This window comes from Vanacampus margaritifer, chromosome 12, assembly GCF_051991255.1.
Source record: "Vanacampus margaritifer isolate UIUO_Vmar chromosome 12, RoL_Vmar_1.0, whole genome shotgun sequence".
Lineage (NCBI taxonomy): Eukaryota > Metazoa > Chordata > Actinopteri > Syngnathiformes > Syngnathidae > Vanacampus > Vanacampus margaritifer.
This window is the reverse complement of record NC_135443.1, coordinates 3,460,629-3,479,558: the sequence shown is the minus strand read 5'-3', so window position 1 is coordinate 3,479,558 and position 18,930 is coordinate 3,460,629. Positions and strand designations below refer to the sequence as shown.

The window sequence follows — 18,930 nt, the reverse complement described above, 5'->3', positions numbered from 1 at the left end:
GAAGAAAGTGGAATGACAAGTGGTGCTTTTCACTATTCATGAGCAGGCGGAACTTGTGGGACGGACTAATGAATGCAAATCGAGAGCTGCGTCCCAAAAAAGAAAAAAAATCTACTTTCATTCTACCTATGTGTCTGAATATGATTGTAAAGGAATTCGTTAGCATGCGTGTGTGGTCAATTATTCTCATATTTGTTTGAGGCTTTCAGTAGTCAACCTTGGATGATGGGGTGTTTTATTACCATGCATGAGCCTGCCTTTGGGAGCAGAATGATGCTCAATGTAATGAATCTGTAGGCCTCATTCATTCCAATCTCCAGTAATACATCAGTTAGAAGTGGAGGGGGGGAGGGGGGGTGTAAAGCAATTTTACTGCTTTGCCTCTAGTTCACTTTGTCATTGTAAATTTTCATACATAATTTGGTAATGTGAGAGTGGGGGGAAATCGTCTTTGCAGGAATGCAAGCTAAATGGGTTTTAATTTTTTTATTTTTTTTTTTGCGCCTCCATGCGAGAAAAGTACAAAATTATTATTGTTAACCCTAACCCTAACCCTAACCCTATATATAGATATATGTGTGTATATGTGTATATATATACTGTATGTATATGTATTTAAAAAGAAAAAAAAAAATTATTAAATTTTTTTTAATTGATTTGTTGGATTTTTTTTAATAAAAAAAAAAAGGAGAGCAATGATGATGTCAAATCGAATGAACAATACTGAGCTCTCCTGTAGAAAAAAAATATATATATATTATTGTTATTATTGTTTTTTTTTAGCATGAATCCTCAAAATCACCCAAATTTGATGGCATGCTCCAACCACATTAGATGGTGTAGGCTCAAAGGTTTGACAATGGACTATCCATCTATACATCCATCCATCCATTCATCCATCACTTTAATCAAGCATTCTTCAGGTGAATTCACCCAGTTGGATGACACCAATTCAATTGCTGGCAAAAAAAGAATCATCTTTCAGAGACATTCGGACATTTGCTGACTTTGATCGGAAGTTGCTGGAAATGTTTCAGTTCTGTCCGGTTATCGGTACGTGTCTAACCATCTTAAGGAAGGTGTTACAGTGTGTTCCTTGAGATTAGATGGTCCCCTTGACACTGCAACTTGAGTTTCTTTAGTGCTTAGTCATGTTAGCACAGGAGAGAATTAGTCAGGGATTAGATGTGAGCTTGATTAAACTGTGTGGGGGGGGGGGGCGTCTCGTCGAGAGGAGGCATTCATAAGGCAGGCGACAAACTCCAAAGGAAATCTCCTGCGGCGCCTGAATCGTCGGGACGCTCGCCACGGGTGACACGTCACGGGAAACAAAACAAGGCGCTCGACAAAAGCGGCGGCGCGCCGGCTTTGTACGCCTTCACAATGTGTTATTTGACTCCTTCTCAATTAAGCACTCAATCGAGTCGCGAGGTCTATAACACCGCTGACTAACTCGTCAAATCACTTTGTGACGGAACGGGAAGGTGCGATTGACCTTTGGCTAATTGGTGTTCCATAAAAAACACAGAGAGGGCGTAAAACCGAGAACAACAGTCATATAAAAGACACAGGTTAATAGTTTGATATTTTGTGGCGTCAGTATTATTCTCACGTAAATAAGATTGCTCCAGATCGTTAAGGAAACATAATAGTGTGAATCACTTGAGTGTGACTAAGGTCCAAAATTCAAAAAGATATGACACAAATAAAAAACTTTTTTTCCCTTTCTTTTTAAGATTATACTTGGTGATCTATTGATTCATTACCTCTGAACCATTTTCGATTGATTTTGCTTCCTGGTGGGTGTAATTGTCAATCCAAACCAATCTGGACCTGTCGGAAATATTCTGTGGACGGACAAGACAAAAGTTGACCTTTTTAGAAGGTTTGCACCCCCCATTATGTCCGTGACAGTAGGTCATAAAAATACCGCATCACTTGAAAACAGATCATCATGCCATTGCCAACTGTCAAACATGTTTGTGGCACTGCGTTTGCTCTGGGGCAACTCCGTTACTTCAGGACCTGGACGACTTGCAGTGATGAATGGACCAATGAATTCTTCTGTCTAGCAGAAAATTCTGCAGGCAAATGTGCAGCCATGCTCATGCGCTCAAGCTCAAGCACTCTAGGGGTATACCGAGGGTGGGTCAGAAAACGACCAGCTCGTCCACCTCTGAATAGCTTGAAGAAAATAAATAAATAAAAGTTTTGTAGTGGCCTCGTGAAAATTCGGACCGAAATCCAATTGCGTGGTATATGATCTTAAATGGGCATTTCATAAGAAGAATAAACCTTTCTTTGAAGCAGGCCAAACTTCACCCGCAGCGATTCCAACGACTCATCACCAGTTAGCGCGAGCACTTGATTTAAGTTATTGCTACCAAGGGCGGCACAAGCAGTTATGAGGATCAGGGGGCAATTACTTGTTCACATAAGGCCAGATGGGTTTGGATTTTATTTTAAAACAGCGTTTTATATTTCATTTGGTGAGATATTAAAATGTATCTGATGATCTGAAACGATTATTATGTGATAATATGCAAAATGAAATAAAAAATAGCCAGGGGGCAAATATTTTTTCGTAGCACTTACCACCACCACATACTCAAAATCAGATAATTTGTGCTAGCTAGTGAAGGAATGTCGGAATTTTGTCCTCTTTGCGTGTTCCACAAATGAAGATAGATTTAATGTAAGAAAAATACACCTTTGCAAAAATGATTTTTAATCAATCAGAGATCTCTGGACAGATAACAGCTTCCAATTTCATCACTTAAAAAACTTGGGATTTCAGAGCGTCAAATGTGCTCTTCTACGTGTACAATAGCTTCTTATAGTTAAAAAGGCCTCCTCCTTTTCATTTATAGACTAAACATACTCTCTGGTACTTTTCCGTGAGCAGTGGCGTAAACAAGGTCAGATTTGGGTGTGTGTTCGGGACTGAATATGTTATATAGTTGAAGGTTCTATTTTTCCCCATAACAAAATCTCACAAACAAGTTGAACCAAATTTACGGTGGCCGTGACTGATGAAGAAAGTAAAGAGTGTGTGTGTGTGTGTGTGTGTGTGTGTGTGTGTGTGTGTGTGTGTGTGTTATTTCAAAGCAAATTTTGTTTTCAAGACCGAAATGTGCGTGTACAAAGCGCTGAGAAGGAACTTTTTTAGACTAAATAGTATGACCCAGTTTAAGGTCAGATTATACCGAAATCAACACCATCTGCTCTGCACAGGACACAAAACATTTCAACAAGGTTAATATAAAGAATTGGAATGTTAATAATGGTTAATAAAATAAAATGAAGTATTAAAAATGTTATAATATCTAACACTAGCTAGCTCCCTAGCAGGTAAACTAGCTACCTGGGAAGATAGCTTGGGAGCTAGCTAGCTAGCACTTGGAGCTAAAGCCAAACTGTGGGAGGATTTTTACTTTCTGGACCTGGACTTGCCACCTCTGCTTACATTCAGATATGCCAACTGGTTCAAAATTCCAGTTTGGATACAAGCGAATTACATAAGATTTAATTTTAATTTTTGGTTTTAAGAATAGATTTACAGTTTATTGCGCAGGAGGAAGTGTCATTTTTGTTGTAAGAGTCTCTGTGATCACTTAAAGAGACTCATCTCTGTGTTGAGTAAACACAAGCTTACAGCGTCGCCACGTCTCGGGCTTTTCCGCTCGGATTGCAACGCAGCTTGACAGCTCGGTAAAAACCTCTGAGCCCTTTCATCATGATACGCTCATTGCCGCACCACTGCAGTCCGAGAGGGAGCCCCCGCTAGCGCTTGGGCTCCAGTGAGACCGACGCCGGGAAACATGTTAGGGTAGCTTCACGCTCTCGCCCCGTGCACGCTGATAAAAAATGCACATCTAGAAATTCCCAACAAAATCTGCCTGTTAAAGCGAAGGATGAGAGAGAGTTGAGTGTTAGATGGCGCGGCACTTGCTGCGCTCTTGGGTCGACTGGATTACGCCAATGGTCGCTTCACTGGCTCAGTTAAGATGTCCAGATTAACAAGGCTGCTGCCAGGGGAGAAAGGAAAAGTCAGTCTTGCGATGAGTTCATCTGAAACAGTTTTATGAGAATATAAAACAATTTGCTCGCTGTTTAACCTCCTGATCCAGAATGAATAAGGTTAGCAGCTCAGAGTAAACTGTCTTGAATGTAGCTGCTATTCACACGGTCACAACATGAAAAGCTACCATGAGGCTCAATTTAGTTTTATTGGCGTGTTGAGTAGACAACAACCTACGCATATTTGTCCGATCTTTTCGATATTCAGTCAAACTGGCAGGCATCCGATTCACGAATTGTCTTTACAAACATTAAGGTCTTATTCAGATTGAAGTGTATCTGGTTTTATGGTGGCAGCGTGGTGGACAGCGGTTAGCACGGTCTGTCTCAAAGTTCTAAGGCCAAGTAAACACAAAGATTTTTCATAAATTGATCTATTATCGGCCGTATGACTCTTAAAAAAGGCTGATGCCGATATTCGTCACAATGCTGAATATCGGCACTGATAGTCTATCCTTCCTGTGTGTGGTGCGCTCCAATTATCTTAACACAACAGGACACATGAAGATTCTCTTCTCAAAACAAATCCTTAGAGAAATCTTGCGCAATCTCTTAAAAACAACGAATAACAGACACTCATGGATATTTGCCAATGTCACCTGAGTGTTTCCGAAAAGGGCTCGAGACGTGAGGGTTGTAAAATGGCCGAGTCGTCAAGAAAAGACTTGATTTGGAAAATACTTCTTGGTGTCTGGGGAACCTACTTTTATACAAAAGACAACATCGGGTAAGACGTGTTTTGTTTTATTTACCTTGTTCGTCAGTCAGATCACTTCTTTAATAGGCTACATTAAAGTCACGTCACAGTTCTCTGGGTAAAATGACTTGAGAAGAGTCGGTTTTCCACTCACACATTTTGGTCGGTAATATACGTTCAGTATTTCTTTTTTTTTTTCTCTTGGAGAGCTCAGTATTGTTCATTCGGTAATTTTACCGATTTGACATGTCATCATCATTGCTCTCCTTTATTTTTATATATATATTTTTTTGTATGCGGGTGACAATGTGGATGTGCGTGTGTGCGAGTGTGTGTGTATTCATTAGTTCACCTAAAACCTATTAAAAAAATCCCATACCGTTCACCTAAACCGAACACTTCCAGCCAGAGTCGTGAGGCCGCCAGGAGACCCGAGGAAGGACCAAAGAAAAGTTATTATATATATAAAAGTATAAAAGTTATACGTTCAGTATTTCAAATGATCAGCCCCACCCTGTTTCGAACCCTATCATCAATATACATTTACAATTAACACATCTTAAGACAGGAGGATGGTCTTAGAGGGCAATCTTATAAGATAGTTTGCCATTTAACGACCGTGATCGGGAAGGGGCAAAAAAACAGCCCAATTGCCTTCATGCTCCAGCTCCAGGCTCTTCTTTTTCCCCACATCCCCAAAACATCCATGATTTGAATGGAATATCTTTATTGTCATTCCACATGCACAAGTACATGAACATGAAGACTCACCTGAAGACTGTAAATGATCAATATTGCAGGTGGAATACGAGCATGATTGGTTGTTCCCCGCTATCGACTCGGAACTATTCTTCCGTAGACACCACCTCTCTCCCAAAGTCATCTGGGATTGTCTCCAGCTCACGCGTGACCCTAATGACGACAAGCGCTGTAAAAAAAAAAAAAAAAAATGGACGGATGATAATTCCATGGTTGACTACACCTTGGATTGGTTGCCAGTCAATCACGGGGCAGGTGTGCAAGCAGACAACCATTCACACCTACTGTATGTTCAATGACTTGGAATCGATCCCACTCTGAGAGTTGGCTCCGCCAACTACTACCAGTAAGGGGATCTGATTACAAAGGTTTATTTTTGCTTTCACTGACATGGCTTTTATCTGATTGGGCTACAGGGGAGACCAAAAGCAGAGGTCACATGATCCAATCATCAATCCAGTCTTACTATTAGCCCAAATCCAGAACCAACAATCTATAGACGGAAGAATATCTGAAGTAAGAGCCAGTACTGAGCAAGGTTATTTTAGTTAACTAAAACTAACAAAAAAACTAAAATTCCAAAAACAATTTCGTTAACGAAATAAAATAAAAACGAAAATGCTTTTTAAAGAAAAAATGAAAACTAACTGAAACTACATTTTATGTTTACAAAACTATAATTAGAGCAAAAATGTCCTTCATTTTAGTCTTTGGTAATAAATTTAATGCATGAGCCTTTGGGGATGATTTTAAATGTGATTTTAAGTAGATTTATTTTGATATTAACCGTAATAAGGACATTTGAAAGTGTGTAACACAAAAGTGACGTCATCATCAGAAAAGCACCTTCAGATGACGTTGCTCCCACGGTGTTTTTTAAATATTGTGCACAAGTAATACACATAAAAAAAATTAATAAAATAATAAAAAAATAAAACTAAAACTAATGCTGAAACTAATTTAAATTATTAAATTACATTTTTTTTATTATTATTATTACTATTATTATTTTGCATTCAAAAACAAATACTTATATAAATACATTTTAAATTTAAAAACCAAAACTTAAAACGAAACCAAAACGATAATAACCCTGGTACTGAGCAAAGTTCAGTATTGACATGCATATCTTGACTCTACGCTTGAGCTATTTAAGTGCGTGTCCATATAGACTGGAAAACGGTCACATAAATAAATTAGCTCAACATTACTGCCAGCCGTGTCTCACAGATGTTTACACTCACACATAGAATTGGATTGGAATTTTTTTTCCTTGGAAACTAGATTTTTTTTTTTTTAAATGAACTCCACAACTTTTGTTTGTCTCCATGGCCCGTTTCCAAACTAGCTACCATGTTTATAGAGACTGCAATACTGTAAACAAAATACCTCCGCTCATAAAACCAGTCCCTCCCTTCACTTGTGCTTGGGGGATGTAATAACACTCAAGGAGCACTTGTAAAATTTGGCAATGTGGTCATTGAGAGAAAAAACAATGTAGGTGTAGTGGTAATTCGTTACGTCGCATTTAACTTTACGCTGTGTGGGCTTTGTGCATAAGCAACATCTTTGGACTGAAAACAGAAGCCTCCGTGTGGTTATCACAATATATTACCATGATGAATAATTGTCACGCCAAAATGTATTCATTTCAGTCACCTCATGGGGCCGGAGGGAATGGCGATTAGATTACAAATCATATTTGTGCTCTGTCAAAAAAAAAAAAAAAAAAATGTCCAAGCAAATGTCCGTTCAATTCAAAGTAGCGCCATGGAGTGTGGCCACTTCAATTTACAGAGCTTGGCACTGCTTCCAAGTTGACAAATGATTTAATTTCATGTTTTGTTCTGCACATTGAACAGTTTTATCCAGCAGCGGCCGCTATTATTTACGCCGCCTGAAATATAATTTGCACTACAGCAAAAGTGAGCGTTGCACTGCAAAGTCGCTACATTTTGCTAAGTTGCTCGGTTATGTGCCGTTTTGTTTGAATTTCGCCTCCAGTGCCAGCAGCGGCGTGGCAGCAGCGCACCATTACGCCGCTTGGGCGGCGGGACCGGGTCAAAAAACTCATTTGAAGACCTATTTGCATACCTCGCCCTGAGCAGCTAAACATCAACTCAATTAGCGCCGGCGCACTCCCGCTGTTTAATGTTATTGATTTTTCTGTGATCATATTTGTGTGAGCAGTGCGCATTCGTGCAACAGCGCTTTTTCCCTGTTGCAGGTTTCCGCTACGAAAACACGGGACACATCACAGCTGCCAGAATTGAAATGCATACATTTAACGTAAAGCGCATTACAAATACAATTTTTAATTATTATTATTATTACTATTATTATTTTGCATTCAAAAACAAATGCTTATATACCGTAGTAGGGCTAAGGAAGAGTATTTGATCCAATTATAAGCGCATACAAGAACTCAGAGGAGCTGTTTTAAAAACCGTAAATATATATATATATATATATATATATATATATATATATATATATATATATATATATATATATTCAAAGGGTAGAGGTGGAGGATTTAAGTCACATGACTTGAGTTAGACTTAACCCTGGAGAACCCAAGAATCCTTTTCTTCTTTGGAAAATTATGAATTATACATTAAATGACTGCTATAAATTCACTGAACACCAAAATATATGTGTGTTTTTTTTTTTCAATTTTAACCCTTTATTCCCTAATTTAGGATTAGGGCGAAATTTGACCCTTTTGGGATTTAGGGGTATCATTTCGAAAAATCAGAATAACAAAAACTGTCAGTAAACTATTTAGAATTTAAGAAAATAATCAATCAAATACACAGCTACATTGAACAATATAATTTTTTTGTTTTATTTGTTGCATTTTAGAACTGGATTCTGAATGTACAAACACACTTTGGCCAATGAAAACAAGAACACAGGGACAAAATCACTGCTGGAAAAAAAAAATAGGTCTTTGTTATTTGAGTAGCAGAATTTATAGGGGCCAAATTTGACCCCGTTGGTTCTCCAGGGTTAAAGGTGAGGTTTTTAGTTGTCACTCAGAAATAAACACTGGACGTATCCACATGTAATCCTTCTCAATCAACACCTCTGGGCTGCTGTTAAGTGGCGGTGATTTTTGTCATCATACACCCCAGGCTGTATTTTGCCATTTTGTTGTGTTTTGCCACGAGAGGGACGTTTGTGGGCGGAAAGTCTTTGTTTACCCCTCCAGCCAATCACAGAGCAAGGGGGCGTGTCGCTGAAGGCAGGCGCAATGTTGACGAGAAGAGTGGTCGGGTTGAGCCATGGGAGGAGTCGGTTTTGAATTGGTTGTTTACAAACACAAACTGACCAAATTTAAGATCCCAAGTCACTGATTTTAAGATTTGAGACTTGTTTTTGTTCAAGTTTATGAAAGACTCGGTGGCCAAGGTGCACACACCTTAAGTATCACAATGAATTAATCATGATGCACAAGCTGTTTAATTATTGACATTCTATTTAATTATGTTTTTTACTATGGCTCGGACTTGCCCTCTAAATCACAATTTGTTATTCATGTTGACAGTAACAAATTACTTTCGAACCAGAGTCAATTTGTTACTCCTCGTACTATTCCACTACCAATTTGACCGGAAACAGAGCAGCACACTGGCACGTATTGGCTGTCGCTTCTCCCTCTGAAAAAAATTGTCTTTAGTTTAAAATGACTTCCTCTTAACCAGGATGCCTCGCAGTGCAGCAGCCAGAGTAGAACCAAAGTCGGTTTGCTGTCAGTGCTGCAAATCCTCGCTGATTGGAAACAGCTGCTTTCTTTCTACTTTCTCGCAAGCTAGCTAGCCGGCTAGCCCAGCTGCGTTGCATCAAATTTCTTCCGTTCATTCTGCTGGTTGGTTGACTTCTTCTGCGGAGATCTTGATGAAGGTTTATAGCTAATTTTATTTGTGATCTATGACTGAAAGAATGAACTAAATGTGCATATGAGCAGTTAAAAGGGCATCGGCCAAAAACACAGGCTAAAAATTCCATTTCTTTGTTCATAGCAGCTAGACAGGGTGAAGAGTCGAACGGTAAGCAGACCTGCAGTGTTAGTTAACAGTGTTAGCAGTTTTTGCTTTGTATGGTCAGCAAATATCCAAATGTTCGTCAAAGTTGTCCATTTTTACCACTTTTTTTTTCAGTGACCTATTTTCACCCTCAAGTGGATATTAAGTGCGCTGTAATTGTTTCATTCTTTTTTTTCAAGCATGGCAGGAACCCTTTTTAACTCTTTGACTGCCAGACGTTTTCAGAAAAGGGATGCCGTGGGTGCCAGCCGATTTAAGCATTTTTGACTGATCTTTCAAGGTCCACAGAAAAATATGTGTTTGGACTATGGAAACGCACATACTACCAAATGAAAGATTGGACTCTCATCTTTCATCAGAAAAAAAAGTTTGTTTCTACCTTATTCCGTTTTTCAGTAATCAACAATAGAAAATGGTTAGTTTCACCTCGGTTTTAAAAAAACGTCTTTTAACGTCTTTGGCACTCCTCCATAGGATTTTACTAAACGTTATTTAACGTTTTTGGCAGTCAAAGAGTTAAGATCTGAAAACTGTTTTAAATGATCAAAATGATTTGTCTCTTTTAGCCCATAAATGCTCATAAGAAATCTGACAGTATTTTTTTTATCATCAAATTTACCCAGCAAGGATCTATGAAGAGTATAATTAAGCAAAATTGAGTTTGATAAAAGATAGATTATTCATGTAGTATGGTCCTCGGAGGGCTTTTATAATTGCAAGCGCCTGAAGTTTCTTCTCCTGCTAACTGTAGGGAACACAAAGACGGGAACACGTGTGTTGTGTCACGCTTTGCTTTTGAGAGTGAAATCTGCCTCGGAGCCTTCGGCGCAACTCCTAAAAATACAGTCAAATCTGTGAAGGTGTCGAATGGCCTGATTCATTATGCACAGCTTACATTCCATTTTTAATATTATTTGCTTTTAAGTGGCAACTTCTCATATTTCAAGAGGCACAGTGAACTACCCTAAAAAAAGAGATGAAAGCGAAGTCGTTGTGGGAGGGGGGAAAATTACATTTCTCGCTGAAATTTTAAACGCATCGCTGCCGAGATGCCATCTCCACGGAGAGCAGCAGCCCGGGATTTATCTGCCGACCTTTGAAATCACAAATACACTTTCTCTATCTTATTGATTCTCTTCTGAAAATGACATTTAATGAGTAAAAGTAGCAGGGCTTGACGAGATGGAAAAGGGACGGCGGAGCCTTGTAAAAATGGACAGAGAGGCTTATGATGCATATTAAATTGTGCGAGCTCTCATAACGACAACGTCGTACAGTAGAGCGCAGACGTCCGCCAACTTCGCCATGGCTATAAAATCATTGGAGTGTTCTACTGTATTTGTTTGTCCGTCGGTGTGGTAGTTAGCATGCTACTTCCTGGTTCTCATGATGCCATTGCGGTTCGGATAGGGTGGAATGTTCAATGGGTGATCAAAGAAAATTGTCAGGTTCAATCAACCTAGAACATTTCATAAACAGCAGACAAGGAAGGACGACAAGAGCCTTGGATTGTTTTTTCTCGCGAGGTGAACAGACAGATATGTGCTCAGTTACAATCTCCTAAATCGCTCTGATCTCCCGAGCTCTCTCTTTTTATTTTATTTTTCGCAGGGTGTTCCAACAACAAAATGTTTCAGTCCTTATCTTGTGATAAGGTCACAGTTCCTGTTTTGCAGCTGCAAAAGCATGACTCATGCTTTGCAATACTACAAGAGTAAATATGGGATAACTTATTTACATTTATTCTAACAGAAATTTTTCAAGCTGTCCCTTTATGGACCAAATTAGTATACTGGCTTCACCAACCGATCAACAAGTTAAAAAAAAAAAAAAAACGGATCAAAATCCAATCAGAAGATGGGCCAGTCTATTGAAACAACTTGTTTATTTATTGATTAGGACTGGACCGGCTCACGAATAACTGAGCTAGTGAGCCGATGGTAGCGACTAGGTGCCGGAACGTGTCTCTGTCGTGGGCGAGCAGCAGAAGAGGGTGCAAATCATGTCCAGCTACGAAAAACTGGATTTCTTTCTTTGCATTTGCCCAAAATGTAGTGTGCTATGGGATTTTGGACATTTTTTCTTCTCCGTAATCGAGTCTTTTCAAGTTTTCTCATGGTCTATCACGGCTTCCATGACGGGTCGTAGGAGGGAAGGAGTTGTTTCCTAGCCACCCTTTTATCACGGATGCCAGGATGCTCCCGTACCGGTCTAATGGCATCCTGTACATTTCTCATATTCTGATCAAGGTTTGACGCGTTGTCAAGGCAGGAACTTGGACACCTGACAGGTTTAGAGCACATTTGTGGCAATGGCGGACTGGAATGAAGCTCCCCTGCTGGGTCTGTAAACTGTTACATGCCAGAATGTGCTGTGATTGAGTGCAGTGAAACAGATACCGCACACATTAGCTTGCCATTAGAACCGGTGACAAATGTTGGTGTATTCTTCATTTTAACCAGATAAGAGCAGTTTCTCATTTACCTGTAGACATATTTAGGGCTCAGTGTCTTGCCCAAGGACAGTGTGAGCCAGAATTTGAAACGGCGACCCAATCACTGGACTGCCAACCAACTCTACCAACATGACACAACTTGAAAGGATTGGACAATTTAAAAATCTGGCCAGGCATCCACGGCAATCACAGCCTGTCACATTTGCACACGTTCTGTCACATCTGCCCTATGTGGACCATGTTGACCTGAAACCTGACTGCCGTGGCAACCAGGAACATATCTTAAAGATGATTCTCTTTTCTCTCTATCAGATATCCGCGGTTTACAGACCTTCATGGACCAGGCGTCCCGACTGGGTCTGGATGTGTCCCTGCAGAGGGTGGACCGCAATGTTAGCCGGGTCTTCAACGATCTCTTCAACACGCTCCACACCGAAGAACTCAACCGCTACCGGGACACTTTGCGGCGGGCCGTGCTGCTCATGAGCCCGCGGGGAGCGCAGGTGTTCATCCACCAGGTAGGATGCATCGGCACAGATATTTGTGCTGACTATAACAGAGGGCAGGTTCTGTCAGCAAAAATGCTCCAGAAATTAGTCGGTATTAGTGATGTCGGTTTCAGGTATTTTTCAGGTAGTTTGACTGACTAAAGTTTGACTAAAATCTCCTCGAATTATGGGACCAGTGAGTCTGAAAGACCAACACAGTAGAGGAATCCACTTAATCCATATCTTCTTTCATCAGGAAAAAAAAGTATATTTGTATCTGTTTCCGTTTTACAGCAATTAGCATTAGAATATAGCTAAGTTTCATCATTATTCACAAATCTGTTTAAAACAAACAAAAAAAGAGCTTTTTTTCAACATGGCCCTGGTTGATCTCTTGCTTCTCATTGCTTCAAGCATTCTGTTCAGTTTAGAGGCTGCATCAAAGCATTCTGTATGCGCTAGCATAAAAATAATAATTTTAAAACATGTAGAAATACGTTTTAGGGAGTGAAGGACTAAATATTAAAACATATTTATACATTTTTTCGGTTTGAATGAGTTAAAAACAGTATAAAAAAGTACCAACAGAAAAACAAAGCAAACATTTGGCATGAGTTGCATAACCAATCCACATCTAAATACTTGAAACTAAAAGCAAAAATGTTGCTTTCTTGCTTCATAGTCATCATTTTTTTGCTTTTGTAATTCTTGCGACCTCCGCGTTGAAAGACTTTTGGAGAGGAGCCCGACTACCTGCAAAGTCAAGCTTCGTTAAATCGGTGAATTTCTCCTTTCAGTTCATTTGTCTTTGGCTGCTCCATGCATACGTTTGCCTTCCAAAGTGTCTGCCGCACAAGCTGTTGACTGGCAGAGATTCGAAGCCGTCAGGGTTGAGAGAATTAACATCAAATCCACTTTCCCCCGCGGGGAATATCGTAATCGAGAATACTTTTCAATCCAAAACCTCAACTTTTGTTACTGAAAAATTATGATGCAAACAATAGGGTAAGTTTGTAATTATTTTTGCTAGCTTGTTACTGTGCACACTCTGATCACGGCCCAGCTGGAGTCTGTCACGCATGGCTTGAAGTCCCCAACCTTTTTTGCACCAACGGCCGTTTCATGATAGTACGGGTTGTTCACGGACCGGCGACCATTTGTCGACAATGGGGAGGTGAGAGTCTAACTCAAGGTGTGCTGACGTAATTGGCTGATTGGAAACTCATCACGAAATGGGAGGTGGCTTCATATATTCCTGATCCACTACAAAAACTTTAATTTTTTTTAATTGTTTTCTTTTTTTCCATCTCACTCTGTGTGGCTCAGTACCATATGGCTACCAATAATTGGGGACCATTGAAATAGACATTTAAATTCATTTTCACGTAGGTTTTAGGAATGTGGGAGGAAACTGCTATTCTGCTTTATTTCTTTAATTCACTTAACATTTATTACGTTTTATATGTTTTCATTAGAAAGTACCTTTACTTAAGGCAACAAAAATCTGACCGAGTGAGTCCTCCCAGGCACTAGTAGGCGCTATACTGCGTCAGTTTAACACTGAATCATCATCTGGGTCAGAAAGAAAGCTCTTAAACAAATTTTTGTCATTGTTTTAAATGAAATGTTATGTATTAAATACTGGCCTTGGCAACAGTGAAAAATTTGGTATCGTAAATCCCATGTTTCCATACAAAACAGTACCATTTTTCTTCAATAAAGTAAATTAAAACAAAAAAAATTGTGGAGAATTTTGGGAAGCTGGAACAGATGTGTGAAATTTCAAATGATCTCAGTGGGGAAAATGTATTTGATAGAAAAATAAATTGAGTTGCGGGCGTGTTAGAAGAATACATTTAACACATAAGTCAAGATACCAACATATTGTTGTACAGTATTTGCAGCTACAGAAGGTGTCTGCGACCAATCAAGCATGGACATGCTTGTAGACATCTGCTGACATTTCTATTTATTGCATTTGAAAGGTATTATTGTATACTTTCATCTCAGGAGCCCCGTACAGAATCAGCCTGACAGAATCTGTCAAAGGTGATGCGACAATACCGCAAGGGTGCATCCAATATGCGTCCCGAACCCAAATAGCTATCAACATACAGTATTTGCATACATGTAGCACATGCATGTGGTACACACGCGTCTCTCGAACGTGACATTTGGATCCGTCTCATCTCTGAGCTGCGTCTCACAAGGCTTTGCAGGATTTCATTTCATGAATAAACAGAAATATATCACAACGCGCACTTCGCATGTTGGGTGTTTGTGGCAGAAGTAGGCTTGAACAATTTGGGATTGAGATTTAATATGCGATCATTTTTTGTTAAAGGTTTTTTAACATACAAGGAATATTATTATTCATCTGTATTTTAGAAACCATATCGGATTTATTAAACATAAAAGTTTTGGGTCTTATAGGTTAGGCTTACACTAAAATAAGGCAAATGAACTAGAGATAGACAGATATGTTTTTTTCAGTGCTAATACTGATGCAGATTATTAGTAGTCAAGGAGGCCGATAACCGATATTTTAAGCCGATATTCATTTTCATTAAAAAAAAAAAAAGGGGAGGGGGCAGAGGGGAAAAAATATTGGCATTCATTTCTTTAAATACAAATGTCAAACTTGACTTTGTTACAATGTCTTAGAGCATTAATGCCTATTGAATAATTTTTCAAACTTTTCAAAATAAAGATTTAATCTTAGACAATAAATGTCATTTTAAATTTCTAAAAAAAAAAAAAAAAAAGATTCAGGGAGCTCTCAAGGTTATGAGTAGTTAAATGGACACGTAAAGAAGCACAGTAGATACCATAGCTGTGTTTTTTTTTTGACTGAAATCTTAAACGTTCACATTTCTTTGTTTAACAAAAACAAAAGGTTCATAAGGTTCGCAGGATCAGCAACATCTCTTATAAACTGAACATTTAAATAAATAATTTCCTGAGATTAAAATGTTTTTAGCTTGACCTTCTATCAGCCGTCAGATAAAAAAAAAAAAATTGTCAAAATGCCCAATAGAGTTGTAAACTTACTAAATCTTTTATTTGTTATTTTAAATTATATCAAACAAGTGTGGCATAAACATTAAGTGACAATAATGCAAACAAACCTGTGACTTTTTCACTTCAACTTTTCATATTTCATGAAACGATGAAAGCACTTAAGTACCCAACTGAACAAAAATCAGCCATGTTTGTCGTTTCCTGGCCTGCATCCCATTCTATCAAGTAGCCCCGTGAAAAAAAGTCCATAAAAAAAGCTGACTTGTGAATCCTTCGCCATGAATATGGAAGTGAAGCCCTTACAAAGACATCACTCAGTGTGTGAACACACGTACCACTTTTATTAATGACCTGTCTTTGACTTTTGCTTGCACTACACGGATTTCGCTTTTGCACTTCAAGCCCTGAAGTCTTTTTTTGCCTCCTTTTTTTCTTTTTCCACCAAAGTTGTGTTTAATCTGTCCCGTTTACATTCTTTATCTTCCCTCTTATAATTCATACGAGGCGTCCCGGGTAATAAGCCCCCGCGTCACGTTCAAGCGCCAACTCCCGAGCGCTTCTGTTGAATACGTTGAATCATTCCACGCGCTCCCAGCTTTGATAATCCATCTGAAGCTTCATTAATACCTGTTGTCAGAGAGCTCACCTGAGACCGCGTTGCATGTCGGGACGGGAGGGGTCGAAAGTGGGCAAATATTCGAGTGAGGAATGGCAATGATGTTGATGAGGCCTTAAGCACGGCAAAGAAAAGTTGCTGGATAGCTTCTTATCTAAAATTAATTACGGATGACACGCAGTGACAGCCTTAAAGGGGACACATTACGGAAAAGTGACTTTTTAATTACTTGTGTACAAACAGTCGGGTCCCTGAAGCGCCTGCCCGTCTGCCTATCAAATGTGAAATTACACGTGAAAGTTACATTTTTTGTCAGCTGCCTATTTGGTCGATATGAGCGAGCCGTTTTGAAATGAGGCCGCACATTTTGGCTAATGTACATGAAACCACGCCCACTCTGTATTCCCCGCTCATGACTTAGCAGCTAGGCTAGGCTAGGGGAAGGCCCGTTGTTTTCAAGCATACACAGAAGCACTAGCATATTAAAGCAAATAGGCAATTTTCAACAAAAATAAGCATTAGCTAACAACGGTTTTAGTGTTAGCGTCTGATAACCAGCATTTTATCAGATTGTACAAATTGTAATAAAGTACAGCTGAGAAGAGGGAGTATTTGTGAGTAGTTGACAGCGGAGGGGTTTCCGTCCACCCATTTTTATTCGAATTTTCAAGAAATGGAAACTAAAAATGAATGGAAATGCTAGAAATTCTGGAAAAAAGAAAGAAAAAAGTTTTACGCTTGGAGGGGGGTGGATTTTGAAGCATATCGAAAAAAGGAAAATGTGAAACAGAATAGTAATGCAATTTTAGATGGAAAACCACAGAGAAACGCTACGGTTTATCAAGAATTACAAAAGCAAACTCATACGACGTCATCGCACGCCGCAGTCGTTTCCTGGTCTTCTTCTTTTAAATTACTGGTGGATCCCATCTCTATGGTGTATAGCGCCACCCACAGCGGCGGAGTCCCCTCTCAATATTCCCAAAAGAAGAACAGATGGAAACGGACATAAGTAGCATGTCTGTTGCGCATTTTCAGTAAATTTGTTAAAAAAAATTCAAAAAAATTGGATGGAATCCTGACTAGCGTAGTTTGATAATGTATTGCTTCCTGTACAAATGTACAAAAATACAACCAATGCTTTCATTTTTTCTCTGTGAAGTTTTGCTTTACATTAAGAGAGTGGACTACTTGAGAATAAGTGGCCACTTGCTTAGTCACAACACCCAAGCGCCACCCAACTTGTGTGTTTTGACCAAACAATGTCACACGTCTGCTCACCATGCATACCACCACCCGCACTCGCCGTTCTAGCAGTTTTTTTTTCTCTCCAATTTTCTGCCGCAACACTCAGCAACACTCAGCAACAAGTTATAAAACTCACCTTATTTGTTCAAATAGTGTGTGTAGATAATCGCCGTTTTGAGAAGTCTTTTACAGTAACGCCCCGCCCCCTAGTTCAGTTCATACTCCATTTTGTTCTGCCGCCTACTATTGAATTTGTCACTGTAAATTTGGCTAAAGAAGATTGAAAACAGGAAGTACAATATTTCAGCACACACACATTTTTGCTCAAGACTATTAAACGTCACTCTCTTTTAATCCTGTTTTTTACGCCTACAGACAGCAACGGCTGTAGGTTATTTTATTATTTGAAAAGTTTGTTTAAAGACATTAAAAAAGTTGAAGTGCTTTAAAATGCTATATTTGATGTACACTATTTATTAAATAGGGTCTGGGGCGTAAAATCCGCAATGGAAGGAAGATTACTGTATTCATTTTTTCATACGCTGTGATGGAATGTATAACAATCGCAGAGCGCAATTTGTATTAAGGTTTTATTTTTCTAGGTCGGCATTGCAAATTCAAATTTGTTCTCAAGGATTTTACCTAAAATAAAGATTAAATAAGAAAAACTAAGCCTCGTTACTGAGGTTGATGCATAGAGATGAGCTGTTTTCCGACTTTCCAGCTCCATCACGTCCTCCTTTACATGCTCTCTTCAATTTCCATTCATTGCTTACACGCATCTAATCCTCGTCAAGGTCACTCGTCTATGTCCCACAATGCATCAGGCTTAAGAAGGTTGTGCTTTTCCCTCGGCAGACTTTGGCCCAGACCCTTACGATGTTAAGTGCTTAACCCTAATGATTAGTATGACATCATCCTTCCACGTCGTTCCGTCCTCGCCCTTTTTGTCCTCACGATGCTCGTGCCGTCTCTTATGTTTGGAGGCACGGAGTCCTCGCCCCTTGTGTGTGTGTGGGGGGGGGGGTTAGCAGCCAGACACTTGCCACATCGCCTTTCCTCTCACATCGCCCATGAGGGGGTGTGGCGTCTGGTGTCAGCTCAGTCTCGCCTCGCTCCTTGACACCTGACGCCTCTGCGCGCCCCTCATGCGAGGCGACCTCTCTGCCGAGTCACGCCAGCCTCTCCCGGGGGGGCCGCAAAGTGGCATTTTCAAGCTCTGCCACGACGCTTCTGCGTCCTTGGCTGGTATTAGCTGGCGTTTGTAAAATCACTTAGCACTTACTGTAGGGGCAAAAAAACATGACAGGTTTTTATGAGATACCAATGTCACTCTACAATTAGCATGCAAGTGAGCTGCTCCCAGCTATACGGCTCTTGGGGGGGGCGGGGGGCAAAAATGATTATTATTCTTGTAGCCTTGTGGATTCTTCAGGATTTGAGAGATAGTCATTCATATTTACACCAGCAATGAATATAATGCTTTAGGCAAATTTCCGGTGTGAAATGCAGAACGG

At 39.6% G+C, this 18,930-nt stretch overlaps 1 protein-coding gene across 3 annotated transcripts in view; it reads left to right on the top strand.

Moving 5' to 3' along the window:
- grid1a (glutamate receptor, ionotropic, delta 1a) overlaps positions 1 to 18,930 on the top strand; it is a 324,300-nt gene that overhangs the window by 213,941 nt on the left and 91,429 nt on the right. For all 3 annotated transcript variants that reach the window (XM_077582365.1, XM_077582363.1, XM_077582364.1), the window contains one exon: positions 12,353 to 12,558. In XM_077582365.1, the coding sequence (XP_077438491.1) occupies positions 12,353 to 12,558 (206 nt within the window). The remainder of the gene's footprint in view (positions 1 to 12,352; positions 12,559 to 18,930) is intronic.